Source organism: Puntigrus tetrazona, chromosome 4, assembly GCF_018831695.1.
Source record: "Puntigrus tetrazona isolate hp1 chromosome 4, ASM1883169v1, whole genome shotgun sequence".
Taxonomy (NCBI): domain Eukaryota; kingdom Metazoa; phylum Chordata; class Actinopteri; order Cypriniformes; family Cyprinidae; genus Puntigrus; species Puntigrus tetrazona.
Genome location: NC_056702.1, coordinates 7,985,597 through 8,010,497, shown reverse-complemented (window position 1 = coordinate 8,010,497; position 24,901 = coordinate 7,985,597). Strand labels below are relative to the sequence as shown.

At 38.7% G+C, this 24,901-nt stretch overlaps 1 protein-coding gene across 2 annotated transcripts in view; it reads right to left on the bottom strand.

Moving 5' to 3' along the window:
* exoc4 (exocyst complex component 4) overlaps positions 1–24,901 on the bottom strand; it is a 101,753-nt gene that overhangs the window by 9,005 nt on the left and 67,847 nt on the right. The window contains exons 11-17 of one of the 2 annotated variants that reach the window (XM_043236716.1): positions 24,332–24,551; positions 12,602–12,738; positions 10,063–10,218; positions 8,781–8,965; positions 2,636–2,777; positions 951–1,129; positions 711–870 (exon numbers count right to left, since the gene is read on the bottom strand). In XM_043236716.1, the coding sequence (XP_043092651.1) occupies positions 711–870; positions 951–1,129; positions 2,636–2,777; positions 8,781–8,965; positions 10,063–10,218; positions 12,602–12,738; positions 24,332–24,551 (1,179 nt within the window). The remainder of the gene's footprint in view (positions 1–710; positions 871–950; positions 1,130–2,635; positions 2,778–8,780; positions 8,966–10,062; positions 10,219–12,601; positions 12,739–24,331; positions 24,552–24,901) is intronic. The other variant, XM_043236717.1, reaches the window with a different exon arrangement.

The window sequence follows — 24,901 nt, the reverse complement described above, 5'->3', positions numbered from 1 at the left end:
CACATGACATAATATAGGAAAGAGAAAGAGAAAGAGAGAGAGAACAATGATTCCCATTGTTTGTACAGCAAAATGCGCATTACTCCATTTAATTTAACTGCTCTGACAGTGATCTTCCCGTTAAAATAAAAAAAACATGCTGTTAGTTATAGGCTGACTGGAAAGAGCTGATATTTATTGTGTCCTCGTGAACCATAAAAAAAAGCTTACTTGGGGCATGTTGACCTTTTTTAACAAGAAAAAGTTGACAAGGGAGAAAAAGAGAAATTGTGTTTTGGTTACAAACAGCAGATGAGGGCGTCTTTTGTTGCTATAGCAACAGTAGCTTAGCGCTGTGTGGTGCAGAAATGTTGAGAAAGGGAAAGTTAGCTTTTGAAGCTAATGGGGAGGAAAATGTCGGATCACAAAACGTTTGTGGATGCACAACAATAAACTGGGAAGGAAACAGCATGGCGCTTACATCAATTTAGTCCTGTATTACGATTACAACTGGTTAGACGTCAAAAAATGTACTTTTTCCAGAAAAGTTTCGCTTTTTTTTAACTTGATAAGAAGCTTTGAGCCGCAGAAAAAGACACAGATAGTGGCGTTTACAAGAGAACTCAGGGCTTTTTTAAAAACGCTGTTTTCCATTGGTTGAGGAGTTGTTCAGGTGATTTTGAAATGAAGTTTTTTTGCACATCCCTTCTGAGAATATTTGTGTACTCTACCTGGCAAAATCCAGATCAGCCTCGCGTGACATGGTGATGTTGGTCAGGTTCTGCTGGAGCACAAAGATATTTCTGCACATCTTCTTGATGCCGGACTCACTGATGCGCTTGAAGTACTGAGCTCCGTTTATCAGAATACAAGAGATCAGGTGACCCAGACCTGCGCCAAGACAGAAAGATAGTCAGAAAAGAAACAATGCTTCAGGCACCAGCTTCCTGTTGAGGCAAGGGGTCACTCACCCTCGAAGATATATTGAAACTTGTGCTGCTGCAGGGCGGCTCCCATCACTTCCTCTATGGCACTGATGTCCTTATTCAGCTTCACCACCAGGGGGTCGTAGTCCATGCTGGCTGCATTAGCCACGATGGCGTAGTTGCCTTGTTTTGCCAGAGGGATCAGATAATGGAAACAGTGGACCCTGATGGGGCAGAGACGACAGGCACGGAATGAAAACTACCAGTGGAGACAGATAAGAACTTTCCTGAAGCTTGAGATATGTCTTGTTTTTAACTCACACATGATTTCACCTCAAAATGAATCATTTTCAAAGGAAAAAGACTTTCCTGGAAAACCGCAATTAAGATGCCTTTGATCGTGTGAACTAATTATTTTCACATTTGGTATGTTGTATCCATTTTTTATTTTAAAAGGGAGTTTGTATTAATGCCCATGTATGAAATATAGGCCTAGAGAATAAAGGTCAAAAAGAAATAAATAGATTATATATAAACTATTATGTATATATTATGTCTAATGTATTAATTTCAAAAATATTACAGGCATCTATTATATCAGAATTTTATATATATATATATATATATATATATATATATATATATATATATATATATATATATATGTGTGTGTTTGTGTGTACATAACACTTATTTTTTACAAAAGTGAAGTATACATTACACACACACACACACACACACACACACAGTACCACCACATAAAATATATGTTAATATAATAATGAATTAATGTTATTATGTTTCAATAATAAAAACAGCTTATTGTGAATCATTTTTCAGATAATAAAACCTACTGATTTCTCTACAGTTCTTTTTGGAAATTTGTATAATTTCTACATAATCTATCCTCAGGGCATTGCCACATAATCTAAATTACCATTAAATGTAAGAAATAATGAAAACCAGTTTGAACGTGCGAGTTATTGTTATCATATGGGAGTAGTGTTAATGGCACTCTAGACCGTCATTGGTCTTCAGAGAAATGCCAGATGCTGGTAGTGAATATCTCGCTTCACTCTATAAAGGCTGAATGAACTGGAATGATGGAATGTCCTGTGTGCAGGTGCATGTGTGTTTGTGGGTAGTGAAGTGTTCATGGACTAATAAACCTGTGTATAGGTGCACAAAGAAAGAGCATTGTTGAGACAGAAAGACAGAGAGCGTGTGAGATGGAGAGGTTTCCATAATGGCTTCCAACAGCCCTGCAATAAACCTCCCCTTTCTCATTCAGCATTAGAAAAGCTTTAAGCGAAGCCGCCTGCCACCAAACCATAAAGCCTGCATCCTCTTCTTCTTACCTTCTCTTATGGCTTAATTTACCCTCAAGCACTGTCAGGGGAAATTTGCTTGATGGAAAAAGTCAATAACGCGTAGCATGGGAGCCTCGAGTTATTGTTTCCAAATCATAAACAGGATCACATAAGCTAAATGATATCAGAGAATAATCAGCCTAACGGGAGGGAAGGTCTGTGGAGGAGGGTACGAAGAGTGAATGACCAAATGGTGCTCTTTTGGGCCCGGCAAACTCTTAGGAAGATTTCAAATTACAGCCTGATTAATTCTGATAAGAGATGATGTCTGAAGCATTTAAGTTGCTGTTTGTATGGACATATCTTAAGACTTGTATGTGGAGTCTTTCTTGTAGATTGAGATGAAATGGTCAGACCTACCTGACCTCCAGATGAAGCACCAGAAGGCAGCGGTCAGCGATGTCCTGGAAGGATCTGGAGAGGTCAGTCAATGACTGGAGGATCTGCTCTCGATTGCGGACGTTCTCGCTGTTCACCTGAGCATCTGAGCCTGGGGATACACCTAGACAAAAGAGAATAAAAAGAGAGTCTGAGCCATAAAGCAGACCGATATACCCAGACCATGGGGAAATATTTCACAGAATTCCTAATAAGTAATACCTACACATTGATCAAGTACATGTAGGTGTGGGGCACTCTTAAAAAGAAAAGTGTTTAAAAGGAACACAAAGAACAAAAGTTTCCACAAAGAGCCATTCAGTCAAAGGTTCTTTAAAGACCTTTTTTTTTTTATCTTTTTATCATCTAAAGAACCTTCTTTTCTTTTGTGAAACAGAAAGGTTCTTCAAATGGTAAAGGTTGTTTTATCTATTTTTAAGAGTGTGTTCTGTATTTTGGCCATGTAGTATTTGTCCAGTCACTTGCATAAATTAGGAATATCTAACATAAATTCATATGGCAAGTAACACATTGAATTAAACAAGAAATGTAGATGTAGAAAGACCTAAATTCAATAATGTTTATTTACAACATTACTGTGTAGTCAATGAAATGAAAGCACACATGCAGTATGGCCACAGGATGACTATCAAAAGGAAAAGTGTGTGTGTTTTTGTGTGTAGGACACTAAGCGATCAATGAGGCACGAGAGATGGCGATGGACACTGACTTCCTGTAACTCTCTGCGGCATGTCTCTGCACTTCTGAAGGTCACATTCGCACACACACAAATCTCACAGTATGTAGAGAAGAAGTGTGTGTGGACATGTTTGCTGTGCTGATAGATGCCGGTTTGCTCACGTAGTGGCTCTGGGTCCCTTGTGTTTGTTCAGAAAAATGGCCATCGCCACTGAGCAATTATATTTATATATATGTATATACACACAGACCAAAGTCACAAGACGTGAAAAAAGCAGCAGCACTCGTGTATGTGTGTGTTCATTTGGTAGTTAATTACCGTCTGTCTTTAACTCTTATTAGAAAAAAGGTTTGTGGGAGATAAGGGTATGTTTGGCATGGAATGATTAAAAATGCTTGAAGACAAGAAGTGCAAATATAAGCAGTGATGACCAGGTGGTAGATTAGAGGGAGTGAGTCGCTGAGGACTGATATGTTATTCCAGAGAGCACCAGTTATTCCCCTGATGTGACATCCCATGGATAACAGAACTGTCAAGCCATTGTAACAAGCAAACAGTCCATTTTAAGTCTATTTGGCCAGGCAATTCAAACCGAGTACCAAATCAGTAATTATATTTTTCCCGAAATTACATTTAAAGAGTCTGTGAATGATTTACTTACATTCACATTCACGTGGAAGACAAAAGAAGATGTTTATGCTGCTCTATTTCGTACAATAAAGTGGAAGATGGAGATACTGTGTGTTAAAATGCTAATGATTCAGAATGACATTGGTTCTTCTGTGTCTCATAAACAAGGTTGAATATGTAGAGGTATATATTCAAAAAATGAGGTTTGAGAGAAACGGCATGAAACTTACAAGTAGGACTCATTGATTATTATTTTGGTGTAAGCACGATTAATTAACAATTGTAAGTAGTCACACTTTTCATTCTCAACTGTTTATGTTCATTCAGTAAATAATAGATTAGGGTTTATTGTGAATAATTAACAAACACCGCATTTGCACATCTTTAAATGTATATGCATATGACTGTGTCTTGTTTTCTGTTCCACATGGGAGAGCATGCATAGAAAGTTGAGAAACAGTGCAAGTTCTCTAAACACAAATAAACCTGATTAACTTTAATAGACCAACAATTTCCTGTGACATTTGTGAAGGGGCAGAATAGGGCACAATAATCATTTTATCTTGATTAATGTTTTTTTCACAATCCTCGTATTTTGATTATTTGCACAACTCTACTAAACAAAACATCTCATGGATTTGAAAGACTTGAAATGGAATACGTTTAAAGAATTGACATTTTTGAGTGTACTATTTGTTCACTTTAATATTTTGGTAAAGTAGTTTTACATAAAATGTACTTAAATTCATTCATAATATATAATATGCGTCATATTTATTCATCGTCAATGCCATTTTCAAACAAAACTAATGCAAATTACTTCACAGCTCTCTATGAAGCTTTTAATCATCATCTGTTTTTGCACAGCCAGCCAAAGTAAAACTGTTCTACCAGTAGGGCGCATCTGAAAAATGCTGTTTATTTAAGCCAGTTCATCATTTCATCTGGAACTTCGCCTTTCATAAACAGCGTGATCCAGAGTGTACAGCAAATCCAAATCAAGCCAATGCTGCACGCCAATTAACCTGCGTGTTTGCATTATGCGGTTAGTGTGAATTCCATCCATGTGTAGAGCGGTTTGTCAAGTTGTGTGTTTATTAACATGTGTGTGCTCATGTATACACACGCCAACTGTCGGCGAACGACTGAGTGCGGCGGCATGTGGCAAAGAATGGCTGCTCTGCTGAAAGTCTGTGTTTGTCAGGACCCCCCTGCCCCGGGGGGTGAAAGAGAGAGAGAGAGATGAGGCCTGCTGTCCGTCGCCTCCGAGCTCGCCCTGCTGTGATACCATGATCAAGGCCGCGCCACACGAGGCCGTCAATTTAGAGTCGCAAACAGACTCACCGAATGTCTTCCTTTAACTTATAGGCTTTTAAATTTCTTTTATGGGCGGCTGTGCGCTTGCGTAGACGCGTGCCCGTGTGTTGGGCTGATCCAATTATTTTCAAATCCTATCTCGCCTAAGCGTCTGTTCGATGCCATCTGCGAGAGGGTGGCACTCATAAAGACCGAGAGAGAATGAGAGAGAGGAGATCAATCATTTGCTGATACCCTTCTTCGCGGCTTCGTCCCACTGGCTGTCAGGGTGAAGTTTAAGCACAGCGGCTCAGCCCAAAAACTGCTGTTGAAAAACTGCATCATCTCGCCACACACCTCCCACCGGCTGTTAAACACAGCGCTCTAATAAACAAGATATCTGACCTCTGCGGCAGCCGAGGGAGAGGGAGAGAGACAGAAGCCTCATGAATGATGCATGTGATTGGCTGAGAGCGTTAATTATTCGGCTGCAGCAACAGCGGTGACATCTGCACGGGGAGAGCCGAGCTCTGTCTGCCGGCGACCTTTGACCTCACTGCGTCAGCGCTACGACTTGCCGGCTAAGCCTTCAGGACGGGACTTGAAAGGAGGGAGAAAGTAGGGAAAAAACGAGTATATGTCGTCGGTTAAAGCTATTCCAGAAATTAAAGTGTGTATCCGCACACATTATGCTAATAGATGGAAAGCAGACCTTTACTGTTGGCGATAAAGGTACTTAAAAAAACTCCAAAAACCAACAGATCGCTTGACCCAAGATTCGCTCTATTTCTTTGGCACTAAAGGCTATAAATGCTCAAAGCTCTGCGTCTGTTCTGCAATATGAGAAAGATGAGTCTCTTGAGGGCTATGGGAAGATGGATTTGGAAGCAAGTGAAAGGAAGAGGGTTGTTTTGACAACAGTCTTAAGAGTTGTATGTTTTGTTTGTCTAGCCAAGGTGGATATAAGTTGGTAAAAGGTCTTGTACTAAGGTATATGTGCATTGTGCAAAGTGAACTCCTGAGATAAAAATCAGCCTCTGGCTAAAATAACTAAGTAAGGTTCACTCAGTGGTCAAGTATGGCTCCTATATTTACATGAAAAAAGAATATTGAGCAGTACAGATTTTCCCATTCAGTTCTTTACAAATAGCCTGTCTCTTTCTCCTCACACCATCTCTGCTGGGGCTTCCTGCTTCTGCTGATACTATTGACAGTTTTAGACTATGTTTTTTGCTTTATTTAATATTAAAGACAGAACAAGAGGAGTGATGTTAGAGTTGGAATCTATCCGACGGTTGCCACCCACAAATATTGTGTGCATTTTGGGATATTGTACTAAAAAAACGATACAATGTCTGTCCTATCTTATTCTAAAAAAAAAAGGAAGCTTCAGTACTAATAATTTAAATGTAAGTTACAAAGATAACTTTTTCCTTTTCTGAACAAATTATTTGTTCAGAAAAGGAAAAAAAAGAATGACTATCATCTCATAGCATCATAAACTCATTCTGAAATGCCGGAAAAAAGGCCGTTATCAAAATGATTGGCTACTATTACCTTTAAGAAGTGCCAGACAGACACCTTGTCGTTCCAGACATAAGGCAACTTCCACCGACTGCTAGCAAAAAGCGTTTATCTAAGCAATGCATTACCTTTAGCGAAAGTGCCATAGCAGCTTTTACTTTTCATTTTGCACCAGTTTATGAGACTTTAAATGAAAATGCTGCATTATCTGTGAACTGTTGCTATATTCATTTTTGAATTAGCTGCATGCAAACATAGCTTCTCTAATATTTCATCTGAATGCACTGAATCCATCCAAGCAGCATCTTGAGCGCATGAAAGTCTGAACACTCAGAGGGGGAAAAACACAAACAGCTTTAAGTAAAAAGCCCAGAAAGACACACACAAGGGAGAACATATAGAAACACAGCTGTCCTAAGAAAAAGAGGCTGCAGATAAACTTGAACAAGATTATGTGCTACGAAAAATATCCCAGATGGGAAATGACGAGAACCAAACCATCAGTGTCTTCATGAGCAATCAAAGCCCATCGATTTCTACCCAAACAGCAGGTCCAAGACCGAAGAACGTATCCCAGTGCCAAATCAAATTTCGATTACATTAAGATTCAACACCATGACGCTAAAGAGCAGGATTATCACACGCATCTTATCACGGAGGTCCGTGTGTTTGTTTTAGCAGAGAGCGGAGGGACGGCGATCGAGCAATGCCACGGATTAAACCCACTGAGACAAGGACAAGGTCTCACTGTCTGACAACGACTTCGGACGTTCTTTGTGGAATAGCTCTAGCGCACAAACGCCACATCAGGGTGGTCACAGGTGCATGAAGGATGTCTCTTCATGACCGCGGTGGGCCAGCGTTTTAAACAGACAAGGGCAAAAGAGCTCTTTCTCTCTCTGTCTAGGAACTCTCTTCACTCGATCCACTTCAAAGCTCAGTCTCTGGTGGTGAGACGCTGTTTAATCTCCCCCACATTACACTGGCAAACGTGTATTAGTCTGCAAGACAAGACAGGAGAAAATGACTTGTTCATACCTGACTGGCTCCATAATATAAAATCCAATTTAAGGGGGGGTTACAGAGATAAGGGTTTCCGTCGGCGACGGTCCCATCAGCTCAGCAAACACTAAATAATGAACAATGCTGAAGCTGTCCCACCATGATAAAACACTCCATTACGGCTTCTGCACAGAACTAATGGTAATTACACCACGTCCTCCACCGCGCTCTTATTGAATTTTTATCTGCTCTGGACGCGAGTCGCTCTGAAGCAGTCTTTACCCGAAAAAACAGAAATAACAATAGTTTTAAAATAGCTTATTTACAGATTTTAGTGAAGGAAGTGGAGGAAATTCTGAAGGTATTGTGTAAAGTTTCACCGATGTGGCCGTGGTGACGTTAGAGCTGAAGTTTCATTGAAGTCTGGAAACGGAATATTCTCAACTCACCGTAACAATTTATGTAAAAATGCAGTTAACTTTTGAACTAATGAACTATATTCGATCAGTTCTGAGGAACTGGAATAATACAACAGAGCACACAATGAGGACTAGAAGTTGTGAGATACGGGAATTTAAATCCAACTTAGATCTGGATATATATGTATATATATATATATAAACAGAAAAACTAAATATTGTTTACATTTTTAATTGTTTCATAATTTAACAAATATTTACAAATTAATTAAAACAAAAATAACATGTAATTATTGCATGTATCATTTAATTATCTATCTATCTATCTATCTATCTATCTATCTATCTATATATATATATATATAAAATATATTAATTTTTATATAATAAAATTGTACTGGAAAAGAGAATCAGCTCAAGGATTAAGGAAAAACTCAATACTTAAAATTAATCTTCAACTTGACACTTATTCAGCTGTTTTTATGATAAGGAAAAAAAACAGAAGACATTTTGACTCAGAAAACTCTAAAACGCAGTTAAAATCATAACCACACACACTCACTGGAGCTCTGGGGCAGGTTGCTGAAGAAGCCCCTGAGGCGGGTGGCGAGCCACTCCATGCTTTCCTGCAGGTTAGCGAGAGCCTTCAGATCGCTGACATCCCTCAGAATCTCATTCTGAGGTATGAGCTTATCACCCAGATTCCCCGTCAACACCTCAGACTCCTTGGCAAATGCCGCCCTGAGAGACAGAAGAGAGAAATAATGAACATTTGCGTTTTAACTTGTGCCTTGCCTTGCTGTCCTTCTCATAAGCACGGCAGCAGTTGACGCTGAGCTTCTCAGGCACGTTCATGAATGATGCTCGAGCAAATCTATAAAGTCAGTATTTTCTCTGACCTCCTCCTCTACAGGTCGTTGATGAATGTGGGAGAAAAAAAAACACGCGGCTCATTTCTGGGCACTGTGAAATTCCTTAAGATAAAATGCTGCGGCTATTGAACGGAAGACTTTTTAACAAGCTTTTATCACTCTGTATAGGATTGCCATACATGTGGCATAATCCCTCTTTAGCTGATGAAACTGTCAGGGTCATTTATATGATAAAAGCCTCCCTCTCGCCGTCTGCGCTTAGCTTCAACAGGTCGGCTAGATTGGATTTTTCTGTCCCACATAACCAGTTCATTTATTTATTGTACAATTGCAGGCCACGGCACATCCAAACCGACGGGAGAACACTTTCAGGGCAATTTTGATAAAACCAAGGCCCCCCCCTCCCTCTCGTCCAATCACAGTTTTCTTCATACTTGTGTCTTCTTTAATTCAAGTATGCACTTGAGAGGAAAAGGCAGAAAGGGAGGGAGATAGAGCGAGCAAGTGAATTGAAAACAGAATAGCGTGTGTGTTTGGGATGCTGGAATGTTTCGGGAGATAGTGTGATTGCCTGCAGTTGAATGTGTTCTTGTTCAAGGGATGTCTGCGGAGGCTATAAGGGCCAGATTTCATCCTCTGAACATCAGCAGAATACCAAAAAGCTTCATCTGTGCCTTACAGCTAAAAATAACCTTCATTTTCGACGAAGACAGAGAGCCCAAATACAATTTCTGAAGTTGAGTACATAAGTGCGTTTATTGATCTCTTTATAGGACGTAGAGGCCTGTGGATCTGTGTTACCCTGCAAATGTCCCACGGCGGCTCTGACTGTGCATTATGTGAGCTGATAGGGGTTGTGTGAGGGTGTTTGTATATACTGTGTGCTCTGTGATGAATCTGTGTGATGAGCTCGCATCGGGGAGACTGTGTGTATTTGTAATATGCATGTGTGTGTGTGTGTCTCACCGTGTGAAGTCCTCTTCCTCTTCTCTCTTCTGTCGGAGCTGTCTGGGTTGGGTCATGCTGGCCCAGTTGGGCAGAGACTGCAGCAGGCGGCTGATGTCTTCATCTTTAGCCCATGATGCACTGATGGTCAGCTTCTCCTCGCACTGTACGATACTCCTAGAACACACACACACACACACACACACACACACACAACAACAACACAACAGCATTCAGGATTAAAATAAATCTGAATATATAAATGCAAATCTGAATATATAGTTTTAAGTCTAAATACATAGAAGACTTGCATTCAATAATATATCAATATATTCAGAATTAGAACTACATATTCACAATTTACATTTATATATTTAGATGTTATATAATTATTTTCTGCTTGGCACTTCATAAATACAATACAATACAACACAATATAATATAATAATATAATATAAATTGCTGACAAATGATTAAATCACATCCAAAATGTGTGTATACTGTTTGTAAACATATTTTTCTTAAATATATACATGCATGTCTTAATTACATAAGTGATTAATCGCTATTAATCATTTGAGAGCATTAAATATAATATAATGTAACGTGTCAAAATATAATAAAAGATAACATAGGAAATGTTGCAAGCTAGATTTGAACCAGCATTGTCCATGAACACTGGTCTAACACATTATTATAATCCTTCCGAGTAACATTTAAATTTTCACTACAAACTTTTTATATATATTTTATACTTGCAATATATTTAATATTAATATTTTAAAATCTAAGTTAATTATAAACATTAACATTTACATATCTGCATTGTTAATAAATGTTATATATTATAAATCATCAACATTAACACATGCGCTAAACACTAGCCTGACACGTTATATCATCCTCCTCACACTTCAATAGCTAAAAATGCTAAGAAATTTATATTCACACATTTAAAAGCGTGTTTCGTTAAGCACTATATAATGATGTTGTTAATGACTTGTAAATGGAAGTTACCATAAAGTGTGATGAAACTCTGCGGAAGGAGCTAAAATAAGAGCAAAGTCAATGATTGGAGGAATTGGAAAAGCTCCATTTTACTTCACGTCTCAAAATGTGCCAAAATATGAAAATGAACCGTAGGTTCAGATTAATGTCTTCAATATTGCATAAGCGGGCCATTAAAAGCGTACACTGGATGACAGCCGAACACGGTTCTGCAGAAGAGTTCGGATGATACAGAGAGGCAGACGAGGCCGCGGATGAATGGACTGTTATTGTCTGCGACGTGCTGATTGATTGAACAGATCATGTAGAACGTAATGCAGTGTGTTTCACTCATCTTATGGATGAGAAAGAGGGAGAGAACAAAAGAAAGACAGAGAAGGAGACAAAGAGAAAGACAGATTGGTAGCATGTGATTATTGTGCGAGGAAACGGCTACCTCTGCACTTTCTACCCATGACTGAGCTCAGTTCAGACCCCTACTGACTTACACATATGTGAGTGGACACACACACACACACACACACACACACTTACTTCACTTAAACACGCAAGCAATCACACCAACTTAAACACCATTCATACAATGTTTCTAATACCAAGGTTTTAAAAAAAAAAACAGTAGTAGACAGATTTTCCTTCCTTCATCTCTATTTTAATGAAGATTAATTAACAATCTGAGGCTTTATGTAATTTATTGATGTTAGATTATGCTCTTAATGAAATTAATTAGCATTAGAGAGAAATGCTCCATCTGTCAGATTCATTTAAACTAATCTTTTTTACACTATTGATTACAAGAACTGGCTCATAAAGATCATTCATGAATCTGTCTACACTGGTCATGCTGCATGTTTAGTGTTCACTAAGAAGAGTCAATTCATCAAAATTCAGACTACAATGGTTGTTCTTTGTGTTTCTGAATCACTAAAAAATTGTTAATCTATGAGTCTGTGGTTCATGAATTGCACTATACTGGTAATGCTTTCATGTATTTAATTCACTAAAAAGAACTGCGTGTTAAATGTCATTCATTTAGGAATATGACTACACTGGACACAAACAGTATATTTTTCAGGCTAAACTGTATATCATTTGTCCAAAAATCAGACTACAGTGGTCACGTTGTATGTTTGTTTGTTTTTTTGCATGCAGCCCACTTTGACAATAAGATTTATGCACACAGGTAAAAACATGAGGTCCCACTAGGTGGCCTTAATTAATATGTACTTACATTTAAATTTATAATTTGATACAATGCATTTATTGTTTTTACATTGTACTTATATTTTTATAAATACCTATATAAATTTACATCTGTAATTAATTTCTGAAATTAGCTTTATAATTATAGTGTTGACCACCCTTAATCCTACCCATATCACCAAACCTGTCCCTAACCGTACCTGTATCCCACCTTAATAGCAGCAAACATGTTTTGCAATACAAAATGATCACAATAAGTATACTGTACTTATTTTTTGATATAAGTACATAGTAGTTAAAGCCACTTAATCTAAAGTGTGACCAAAAAATGATGTTACAGTACAGTTACCTGTATGCAGAATTGCAGATCTCTTTGTACTCCTTAAGCTTGTCACAGACCATCTCCAGGAACTGGTTGGAGTACGCACTGAGGTCCTGCATCAGACTCATGAGATCCTGAATGGACTTCTCCACAACCACGGTGCTCTGAAAACACAAACAAACACACACTCAACACGATCCACTCTGAAGTCAGGGCATCACCTCTATTCGTTTCTATGGATCAGATGATTGCCTTAGAGACTGTAAATGTCGCTGCTGTTAAAGTGCGGGGGAGGTTCTGATCCGGGGTCAGGGTTGAGTTTAAGAATGGCCAGTACAGAAGACTTCTATAAAGGACTGTGATAGACTACAAATGCTGCAGTCTATCTGCTCAGTTGCTCGCTTTTGAGCAAACATGTCAAATAGCCCGAAAAACAAACACGATCAAACCCTCCATTCACCTGTCAGATCCAGACAACCCTTCTGGCGTCAATGAAGCGCGACAATACAGAAACATATGACCGGCATGGATATTATATTATATGTGTGGCAATGACAAACCTCTACTCGTCCACATCCTTCAAGCACTTCCTCGTCTTCAGCCCTCCCTATCATTTAACAATTTCACTTTCCCATCAAAGCTAACGACTCTAATAGTAGAATATCTCTCTCCTAGAACAGGGCACAAAAATGGGTCACACTTTAAACACTATGAAGGGCCAAAACTAAAGAGCCATGAGTGTTAGCATGGCTCCCAAAATTTGGCTATGTTTCTAATGCCAGCAGTGATTGACTGAAAGTGACAGCGAACGGCAGCAAAGCGTTGGCAGCAGTGCTGCTTAGCCTAGCGCACCGAATCATAACTTCCTTGTGGCATTGGCACAAACTGTCTGTTTAATTGGACTCAGCACTAACTCAGTCCAACCACATTGTGAGCCATCCTGCCCAGCAGGGGGCAGCGGCGAGTGCCCCGAGTAGTTTGTTCTTATTAGCGCATTGCTGCACATTTGACGTACAATCTGCTAATACACATATCAATGCCTGCTGTTTGTGCCCCCTGCCTGAGCCCCGGGGGCGGAGAGCGAGGTAATGATCCGTGGCACTGCCCTGGCCTGTTGAGCTCTCTCGCAGTCAACTGCACCGGAGAACCGAGGGGGGTGAGGGAGAAACGACTCAGCGGGGGAACACTAGCCTTCAAAGCTGTGCCCCTGGTCACACTGGAACAAGTCCATCAACGCCATAGAGTGTCCGATTATGTGTGTGAAAGAGTGTCTGGAAAAGATTGGCATGGTTCCTGGGAAATGGGCATGGAACATACGTATCAAAATTGTGCATTTCTATGGTATATATATATATATATATATATATATATATATATATATATATATATATATATATACACACACACACACACACACACACATATATACACATATATATACATATATACACACACATTAACTCAAACTCACACATTAAATATGTGTCAAATATGTTTCTGCATGTGTTTTTTTTTTTACAAACATTACAAATTGTTTTCCATAGTTTTTCCAAATTTCAGCAATTTGACGGTTTTTGGTATATAAGTGTCTTGTACAGACGGATGGACGGACAAATAAACAGGCAGACAGTAATAATAACAACAATAACAACAACAATAATGTAATATATATATATTTGTGCATATATCACAATCCTATGTAGATAGATGTCCGAATATTCTGAACATGATAGTATTTTTGGAACATTCTGGATGGATGGAGTAAGTCAATAAGCAATCAGTCTTCGTGATCCTTTTCACGCAAATTGTGTGAATTTGTGGTGGCCTTTAGGAAAAAATATACAAATCAAAAAGTGGATTAAAAATGTAGTCGATGTTTATGATCTTGGTTAATTCTATATAAGCAACGTAGTATTGAATAGATCATACATTTCCAATATACTGCCTAGCACCTAATAAAAGCTACAGAGACTGGCCTGAGAAATATCATAGTGAAAGCTGCAATATTTGGTCTCTCTCTCCCCGTCTCATTTGTGAAGCTCAATATTTCCCAGTAAACAAAGTCTCTAAGCTCCATTATTCAAGTAACAAATGCCCCAGCGCTCTGCGGCACATGTCTAATTCTCCTCATTTAACACACTCATTCGTCTTAGCCCCAGAAATCATTAAAAAGTAATCAAGCTCCAGAGAGAGAGAGAGAGAGAGAAAGAGAGAAGGAGAGGAAAACAGAGCTGAAGGATGGATAGAAGACTCACTAGCGAAACAGACAGACAGACGGCAAGAGCTTTAGAGAAAAATCAAACCAGCAGAGGTTCTCTTGTCTCATCGCAAGCAATATCCTTCCATTCTACTTAAATGTCAGACTGTGCCATGGGAGGTTTAAGATCCGTTGCCCGAAATTTCTACGTCTCCTGACCCATTCTTACTCCGCTCACACTACAGAGCACCTTGGAATTCTTATTGGAGTACGTCCAGCTGCGCCAGCCTTGATTACAGTCCTGCTTCTTTGTACAGAGGTGTTTAAAATGAGCAGAGCTGCTGGAGGGAGCGTTTCCTAATGGCAGAAGGTTTAGCGCGGTATAAATGAAGAGAGTCATAATAATGAACGCTCAGCATGCAGTGGGACTCTACTGGTGAGCGTCAATGAGAGGGAAACACAACACGCAGTGGAGCGGGGAGAGAACTTAACGCACATGCTTAGGGACACTCAGAGGCCAGAGTGTGTATATACATACAAATCACACACTCTCACTCATGGAAGGCTAAACAGAAGCAGAAGCAGCAGCGGCGTCAAAACACCTTATATAATAACCTTAAATAACAAGTAATCATTCTTATGAATAATTTTTTTAATATAGCAAAAAATAAATAATTGCCTCATGTAACTGTATTTGTCTTGGCAAGAGAGCCTTTGACCTGACAGAATTCATTTTAATTATAACCACATACACAATCAGTGATAAGGCTCTAAATAACAAGAATCAAACATCTACAAACATATTTCAGGTATCAGGTTTAAAGATCTGGTGTCCTGTAACTAGAATAAATGTGGCTGCAGAGTGAGCGAAGTTCCATTATAAAACTGATAGTTCAGATCCTTGATTCTGATTGGCTGAGTTGTGTTCGAAGCTGTTGTAAAACACAAACATACACCTTCGTTTATATCTGTGTGTTGCTCGGGACCTGTGTGTTTCAACCACAACCGTTTCCTGAGGGACTACATTGTTTCTATTAATGTCATTACACGTTATTTGCTCCTTTTGATTTTGTGAAACCTTGGAATAACTATGGAATAACTGTTTTATAAAAGCAATAAGCCCAATGAAGCCGTGGTTTACGGTGAATTTATAACAGCTAAGGGGATTTTAGGCACACTGCTTCATGTCTTAAATTCACTGTAAACCACAGCTTCTTGGGGCTTATTACTTATCATTTAGTAAGCTATACTATATTTAAAACTTACATTTTACACACTTCACAGACTGAAAAACTTCTTGCTTTACATAAAGAATAAGATTTAACAGATTTAATTTATCAAATTGAACAAGCATTAAACTATAGGTAATATTTAGCATGAGTATTTCAAGTTTATGTGAAACATTGAACATTTATTATATAACTAATATTTAAAGTATTAATGAATTAGGCTGAACATTAATTTATGAAATATGCAAAAATATACTTTAAAAAGTATATAATAACTTATTTAAAGAAGCAAACAAAATAATTATATGTCCATTTTAAAACCCACTGTTTTGTCATTTTTTAAGCTGCATTAATTTCCATTAAATCTCTACGGCTGGAAATCACAATGCAAACATTTCTGGGTTTCCCATGAACGTAAGAACACTGAATCCAGTTCAGAATGGATGACAGGCTGGTGGACAGATGTTGAGATGAGGCTGTGTGTGTTTAAAGGAGGTTCACGGGCCATGGGTTTTCTCCATTAATCCAGTTCTGACCCCATAGCACAGAGTTCAGAGCATTTAACCTGAACCGTTCCAGCTCTTCAATTACACCGCAACAGACACACACACACACACACCAAACCAGCGGGTTGCAAATACAAACATTTCTGTGTGCAATCCCGAAATCTGCAGAATTCATAATAAACTAATGTGGTAGAGTTATTTCTTCTGGAATTAGAAGCATGAAAACACATGCAGAAACACACAAGCCTCTCCAGGGTAAAGGAGTGTAATGCATGAAAAGGGCAGCGGTGCGACAGTTCATTCATCACTGTCAGTGTGACCGTACACCACTGAGACCCACAGACATGCACACACGTGCCAACATGACCCTGACAATCAACCGCAGCACCGCCACAACACATCTGTGTGGACAGATGCAGGCTTTTGCTTCTGTTGGTGTGTGTGCAACGCCTTGTTTAAAGGGTTAGTTCACGTAAAAAGAAAATTCTGTCACTATTTATTCAATCTCATGTCATTCCAAACCTATATGAGAACAAAAGAAGCTTTTTTTTTTCCCTCCAAACAATAAAAATGAAAGCTGACTGGGACTATGAAGTTCCAAGAGGCATTATAAAAGCGGCCCATATGACTTGCGCACAGTATTCCAAGTACTTTGAAGCCATACAATAGCTTTAAATATTTACAAATTCACATTTAAATATAAACCATACGAGAGGGAAATAATAATAATGATAATAGGAAGATTTTCTTAAAATTGTATTTATAAAATCTTTATTTATTAATGAAGGATTACATTTTATAATTATATATATAATTTATTTATTATTTAGAATATTTAATATAATGGTTTTATTTACTTTTTGGTATTGTATTATTAAAAAATCTTTTATACATGAACAACATAAAGTTGAATATGTGATGAAATGTTTATTTACGTGTGAACTATTATTTCAAGCCTCTTGTTATAGTTCCCAGCATTCGCAAGCAACATTATTTGAGTCTGACAGGATGAAGTACAGGCCAAACACACAGACGCAAACCGCAAACATGCATGACACGTGTAACAACTAAATGTAAGCCTGTCATTTCTTCTAAAGCGAGGTGTGTGAGTGACAGGCTCGACCAGCGAAGCGGCGTAATAACACCAGGACTGCATTTCCTGCCGTAAATCCGCCAGCGAAGGATTAAGCCTGTTTTATTAGAAATGATTTAAATAAAGGTACAGGCTCTCCGTCTATGGAGCAGAACTGATTACCGAACAAATGAATTCAATCCAAACGTAAATTCACATTCAACACGGCTGAGGGTCAATCCAGGGTGTGTTTATGGATGCGTGCATGTATATACTGACTTCATCTGAAGCTTCTAATCAAATCAAGGATGAATTTGTGCCAAAAGTATTGTAGATTTTAATACAAAGAACAACTTCAGGCGAGAATAATGAAGTTCTTGGCGTATATACAGTGCCTCTCGTACCTCCAAACTTTGCTTACTCGATCTTTCTTTCTTTTCCAGAGTTCTTCAAAGTCTTACTTCAGCATAATAATATAGGCCCACACATAAATCCATCATGAATGTAGCAGCTCTGAGATTCAACTTTATGATTAGTTCTCAATCGCGCGCACAGGCTCACATGCACCCCCTGAAATAGAGCCATATGGGGCTAATGGTGCAGAGAGGGGAACAAACAGAAGGCAATGATATACACATTATCATTATGGAACGGATGTTTGTATGCATGCACGCACCCTACAGCAGTGGAGATATACGAAAATATATTAAAGTCACTTAAAAGAGCAGTTGTCTTCAAATTCAGCATAAGTTAGGCAGAACTTGGCCTGCTTAGGACTAAGCATATTTGGCCACTTTTTCATTGTTTTTGTTCCACAGGCAAAGATTAGCTTGACTTCCACGGTGTTAAACCCCCCTACACGTAAACCAAAATAAAGCCACAGCCCGAATTCAGGCTGCAGTTGGTGATAACCGCTGTCAGCCTCTTCCACAATCCCGGTTTAGCCCAAGGTTAGGCCGGAGTCGGTGGGAGGAGATCGCTGGCGAGAGGAGGGATTGTTTTTTTCGGCTCATAGGTAGAGAAACACACTCAGCAGGCCACTCTGGTACAGTCGAAGACCAAAAGACTAATGCTGGCCTGAGGGAGTCAGAACAGAGGAGTTTCTGAGGTAAGGACAGAAAAGAAAAAAGTAGGGGAAAAAAAAACAGGAGGAGGTGACTGTGCCCTAAAGGACGCGAGAGAGAGCGCACACTGCATCACTGTCAGACGAATCTTGATAAATTCCATCAGTTGAATTGAAAGGACTGTAGTCTTTTGAAGTAATAACACGAATGCGCCACATAAATCTAGTTCAGGTCTTGAGTCGGCTGACCAACACATTGCGGAGGTCCTTAAATCGCAGGTCTTGAAGAAAGGTTAGTTGGGGTCGCGAAAATGATTTATTGCTGTCATGGAAAAATGACTCCAAATAGTTCCATAGCAAGTTAACAAAACTGTTGGAAATCAAAAATTCACTAAATGCTAAATTATTCGATGGCTTCCGATGTCCATGTTCTGTAACTTAAAAAAAAATGTTGCTTGAATGGCAATGGAGCCAGGGTTATACAGGCATTCTCCATTTAGAAGCATTCTATGCCATTATATGTGATGTGGAAAACTAAAAATATTTATATGTTTTAAAAGAAAATCCCATTTAAAATAAAATAAAACAGCTTCATTTTGATCTTGGTGTGATCTGGTGTCTGTGGTTGTTAGGGACCTTTAACATCAGCTTAAAAAATATTTACTGACAATAACAGAAAAAAAATAAACAAAAAAACAAAAGCATCATATGCAACTTGCTGTGATCCTGGTGTCTGTGGTTGTGAGAAATCATGTTTTAAATATTTCCTGAAAACAACAACTAAACCAAACCAAACTAAGCTAAGCTAAGTTACACTAAACTAAACTAAACTAAACTAAACTAACTTTGTACAGAAAGGAGTTCCTGGTAAATTAAACAAGGTCTAGACAACGCCCCCCAAACCTGTCTGTTTTGTTTTCTGCAGTGATGAAAAGTCCCTAATAAAGGCCCAAGCCTTCTGTGAGCCACATCGAGCTGAGCTCCTCTAATAGAGCTGAGCACTACAGGATGCCAATCAACCGATATCTCACACACACACACACACACACACACACACACACACACACACACACACACACACACACACACACACGGACTAAATATACACACCCCCACACAACACAGACCCTACAAACAAAAAGGTCACTCTCATTAGTTCAACTCTAGACTGACGTGTAAGGCTGTGTGTGTGTGTGTGTGTGTGTGTGTGTGTGTGTGTGTGTGTGTGTGTTGACAGTGAATACAGTGTGATTAAAAAGGTCAGCTTCATTAGCAAAGCGCTGGTGGCAGCTCAAGTCCACATTTCACAATGAGCTTTGACTGAATGGCAGAGACAGACAGTAAATCACGTCACTAAAAACAGACTCGTGAATAAAACACAGCCTGGAATATTCAGACACCATTACAGCTCTAACAATGAATTCCGACCCAAAACACCTATAATGAGATCTTTTTGACTTACTGGAGATAACTGGATATACATATCTGTATTTATGATGTCAAAACAGAATTAACCCCCAAAAATTTAGAAAAATATAAAAAAATTACACTAACTAACTATATATATATATATATATATATATATATATATATATATATATATATATATATATATAATATTTATATTATTAGATTTACTTTGTATTAATCATTTGACAGTGTTATAGATAACAATATAAACTGTAACCAAATACCAATATCTCAATATTTTGGCCAGCATTTTTCACTAACATCAGCTCAAACCAAGTGCATTCTCACAAGGTGCCTGGAAATGCAGCCCTTGTAAGCAGCACCGTAGATCCTGTGGTGGGGAAGATTAATAGAGCCAATCTCCAAACAAGCTGCACAGTGACCCCCTCAAAACATTTCTAATGAAATGAATCAATCAGTGGGCCCAGGACCTGCAGATAGCATCAGTGGAACAGATCAGCAAAGAGAAAGAACTAGAGAGGAGTTTAAGGCCGAGAGCAGGCAGAGCATGGAAAGCCAGGCCTTCTGATATCACTGGCCTTGTTGTCATACTAGACAGAGCGAGGACAGCCAACTCCAGCTTCCGGCACACAGGAGCGCTGATAGCAGGGGCTGTCTGTATTTAAACAAGGCCTGTGCTTGAAACTGCAACCGGTAATGCTAATGCAGTAACACCTCTCTCTGCCAGAGCACACGGCTGTCAACTCAAATATGTGCCAAGAAACCATTCTCCAACTTTTCATTACACACAGGGGAAAAAAAAAACATTATCTTTAATTCAATTTAACAATTAATAAATGTCTGCTCTCCATTAAGACAGTCTTCGAAAAAACAACATTCCAAATAAAGAGTAAATGGTCCTCTATATTTAATTTTAAGCAAATAAAAACAAGCGTGAGATTAATATGAGTACTTCTGTCAAATGTCCTACTACCTTAGATTAATTCTTTCAATAAAAAACATTGAAAACGCGTGATGAAATATGCAAAGAAATAGGCTATTTTTCAGTATTATTAAATAATCACACAATTGTAAATTCTTTTTGTTTTTAATGGAGTCTCCTATGGTCATCAAAGCTGTATTTCTTTACTGAAAAATACAGAAAAAAATATGACCATTTTAGTAATTTCTAATATTGTAGTAATGATTCTGAAAATACAGATTTACTTCACAACAATAAATTATATTTTAAAGTATATTAAAATGTTTTTTTGTACATTACTGCAGTAATTTTGGTCAAATAAATGCAGCCTTGATGAGCATAATAAGCTTTTTAAAAACCTTTGGTTGTCCGATTTGGCGTTTGGGTGAAGGAAAGGAAGTTCACAGAAGGAAAAGGTGACACTGGGTTATGCAAAAACGTTATTCAACTTTGAAAATGCTGACAACAACAGACATAAAATCTGCCCGGAGAGTTTTTTCTTTGCAGTATACTGTAAGTAAATGGTGATTATGTATGTGTGTGTATATGTGTGTGTGTGTGTGTGTGTGTGTGTTAACATGGTTCCTGATAGCAAAGAGCAGTATATTTAATGTTGTGAAACTAAAAGAAAACCCCCTTTCCCCACGGATCAGTGCTCCACTTCTCCCAGGCTGATTTCTCATAAAACACCTGCTGTAACATCCGAGCCATGGCACCTGGAATACACCGACATGCACCCATAAACACACACCCACATCTCTCTGTCATCATTTCCTTGACCACAGGAGAGCACTACTTTAAGCGCCATTTGCCTTCTCCATTTGGTCTACAATGCGTCACAGAGGCAATAGACAATCTGGAGAGAAGCCTCACTCAACTTCACGGGTTTCTCACAGAATAGATGGCTTTTCAATCTGAGGAGAGGGTCAATTTTAGTCTTGTACATTCTCAAGGACACACTGCATTGAAAGCTGGGTTCACGATCCTAAAATAACCTCAAAAATGAAAGTGAAGCTGACTTTTCTATGTATTTGGCTGCCAGAAACATACAGACATCGAGGGAAGTAACACATTCTGTCAAATCAGTCTTGCTTTGCACTTCTAAGCGATTATATGCTAATGCGGGGCTCAAGGGGATGTATGAATGCATGTTAAAACAGAAAAGTTAAAAACAGTTCTTTCAAGTAACATTAGTATTTTACAATATTACTGTTGTTACTCTAGTGAAAGTATAGCGCAGTCTTTACGAGCTCCACATTTAAAACGATTTAACTTGCTTGAAATTGAACAGGCCATTTGGTGAGCTAATTTTTTTTTTTTACTCACTAAAGCCAAATTTTACCCGCATTTGGTGCTTGGCAAATGCTCATTTTGGCCCCTGACGCACAAGGATACGACGCCAACGCTTTCCGAACGCTACGCAGATTTTCTTTCCTCTGCGAAGTTCAAAATCAACAGGCACTTTGCAAAGTCCGTGAGAACACAAACAACTTCACACACACTCACAGCTCTTCATGAAGGGCTTCATTAAAGTGCCTCTGAAGAGCAAACTCTCTCGTTCTTTCAAACACTCACCGACCAAGACCCAGGAAACGCTCCTACAACAGTACAAAGAGAAAGGCCGAGATGGGACGGGCCACGCGAGCTGTCAGGAGCAAAGCTGCGGCACCTTTGATTGAAGGTAATTAAAAAGAAAAAAAAAAGAAAAATCCAAAACAAAAGAGCATTTTATGGAGCTCCCGCTATCCAGAGAGTCGCTCATTAGCCCAGCAGGGTAATTAGCAAGATGCCGCAGTCCTCGTTAAGGAGAAATCATAATCGTAAACAAATGGCTGTGAGCTTTTGGTGCCTTCCCCTCTGTAATGAACTGCCACTGTTCTCGAAATGAAAGCGATGCTAAGACGTAGTGCACACATGAACACACAACTTGGAGAGCCTTGAGATGGCAGGTCTCAGTTTAAAGAGTAAGGGGCCCATAATGGCTCTCATCTGAGTTATAACAGAGCGTTAAACTCATCACACTCAGCACAAGTGCATTCTTGCTCTCGTATATTTGCAAAGAGAGCTTCTCATGAGGTTAATTGACCAGATCATGGATTCAGAGAGCAGGAAGGCATTCAAATAATTCAGTTGTACATGCACAATTGCACATGAATACGCTCAGGAACAAACAGAAGCATGCAGCTAAACATAGACGACGATATCTGTTAGGCAGCTTCTAAAGCAGTGCTAAAATAAAATAATGCAAACGTAATATAATATCATAAAAAGATTTACTGCTGTACTACACTGTAATTTTATAATGATTCTGTAGCAATCTAATACTATATAATAAAATCATAAAACTGGCACTAAATAACTATACTTTAAATTGTTATTTTTAAATCATAATATATTATAATATAATAACTTTGGATAACCATTATCCTATATATTTATCCGACAATAGTTTGGAAAATAATATAATATAATTTTCAAATTATATTACATTATAATATAAATTACTATATTTTACAATGGCATTTTTAAATCGTAATTTATTATAATATCACACTAGATAACATAAAAGCCTTAAAATCAACGCTACCTATAATTTAAAATTGCACTGTTTTGTAAAATAAAATTCTAACATAACAGATCATAACATATCAAAAGCAGCACTAAATATTCCTATTTTGAAATGACTCATTACGATGCATGTAAACTACAACAATAAGCACATTCTGGAAAGGTGAGAAGTGAGACAATACTCATTCCCTTAGCTAATGAACTAAGCACATCCAGTGGTCTCTATGGCAATAAAAGCTTGCACTTCCTGTGCTGCCAGGAAGCAGCCCTGCGAGAGACAGACAGCTGGCAGCTGGTCGCCACAGTGCCGCGCTGTGTGTTATATAAGCTGCACTTAACTGCTGATTCCAGGTCAGCCAGGATCAAACACAATTTCAGCTCCAATTATGATGTAGGGTGATAGGGGGGTAGGTGGCCTTTATCGGCACTCTCGGGAGAGTGAAGGAGAAGAGACGGGAAGAGAAAAAAATAACCTTCCCCCTCTGTGTAATTCAGAAGAGAAAACAATCAGACCGGGCTTTTGTACACTTGACCGGTAGGCAAATGCTGTTTGAGCAGTTAGTGTAATAAACGGATCGACTAATGAAAGGGAAGGAGAACGGGAAGAAGAGAGAGAGAGAAAAAGAAGGCTGTGCTATTTTTCTGTGTGCATGCGTGTGTGGAGCTATACATTTAAAAGTTCCTTTTTAGTTCCTTTTAGAATCTTTTACAAAAAAAAACAAAAAGATACCTGCAGAAGAGGTCTTTGAACACCCAGGTTTTTCATGGTGTCAGCGCTGGCCAGGATTTTGAGCGGGTCGGACACTTTGGTCACAGCCTCAATGTCCTTATTGGTCTCGGCGCGGACCTGGCTGAGGAACAGGTCGTTGATGTAGTAGGTGAGGAAGGTGCGTAGCTGACACTGCTTGGCCTGAGCTGGACCCATACGGGACTCAATCTCCTGAATGAACCTAATGACACAGAAAACAAAGCATTTCCGTTCAATTAGAGAAAAGAGGCATGTCTATGCTAAGTCTCACTGAAGTTTGCAAAGTCAGAGCTGAGGCTTAGTGGATAGCATTTTTCACAGTGGTGCTGATATGGGAAATATGGGTTTGAATACAACCTGGATTGCATTCCATTCACTTCTTGGTATCTCTCCACTATTGCATTCATTTAGTATTTTATTGCAAAATTGGATCACTTTAATTTAAGGTCCACTTCATGCTATTAACAAATCATTAACTATGACTTTTGTTTTAATAAACTCCTAAATCGCTGCTTATTAGTATTGTTAACGTTTAAGTATTGGGTAGGAGTA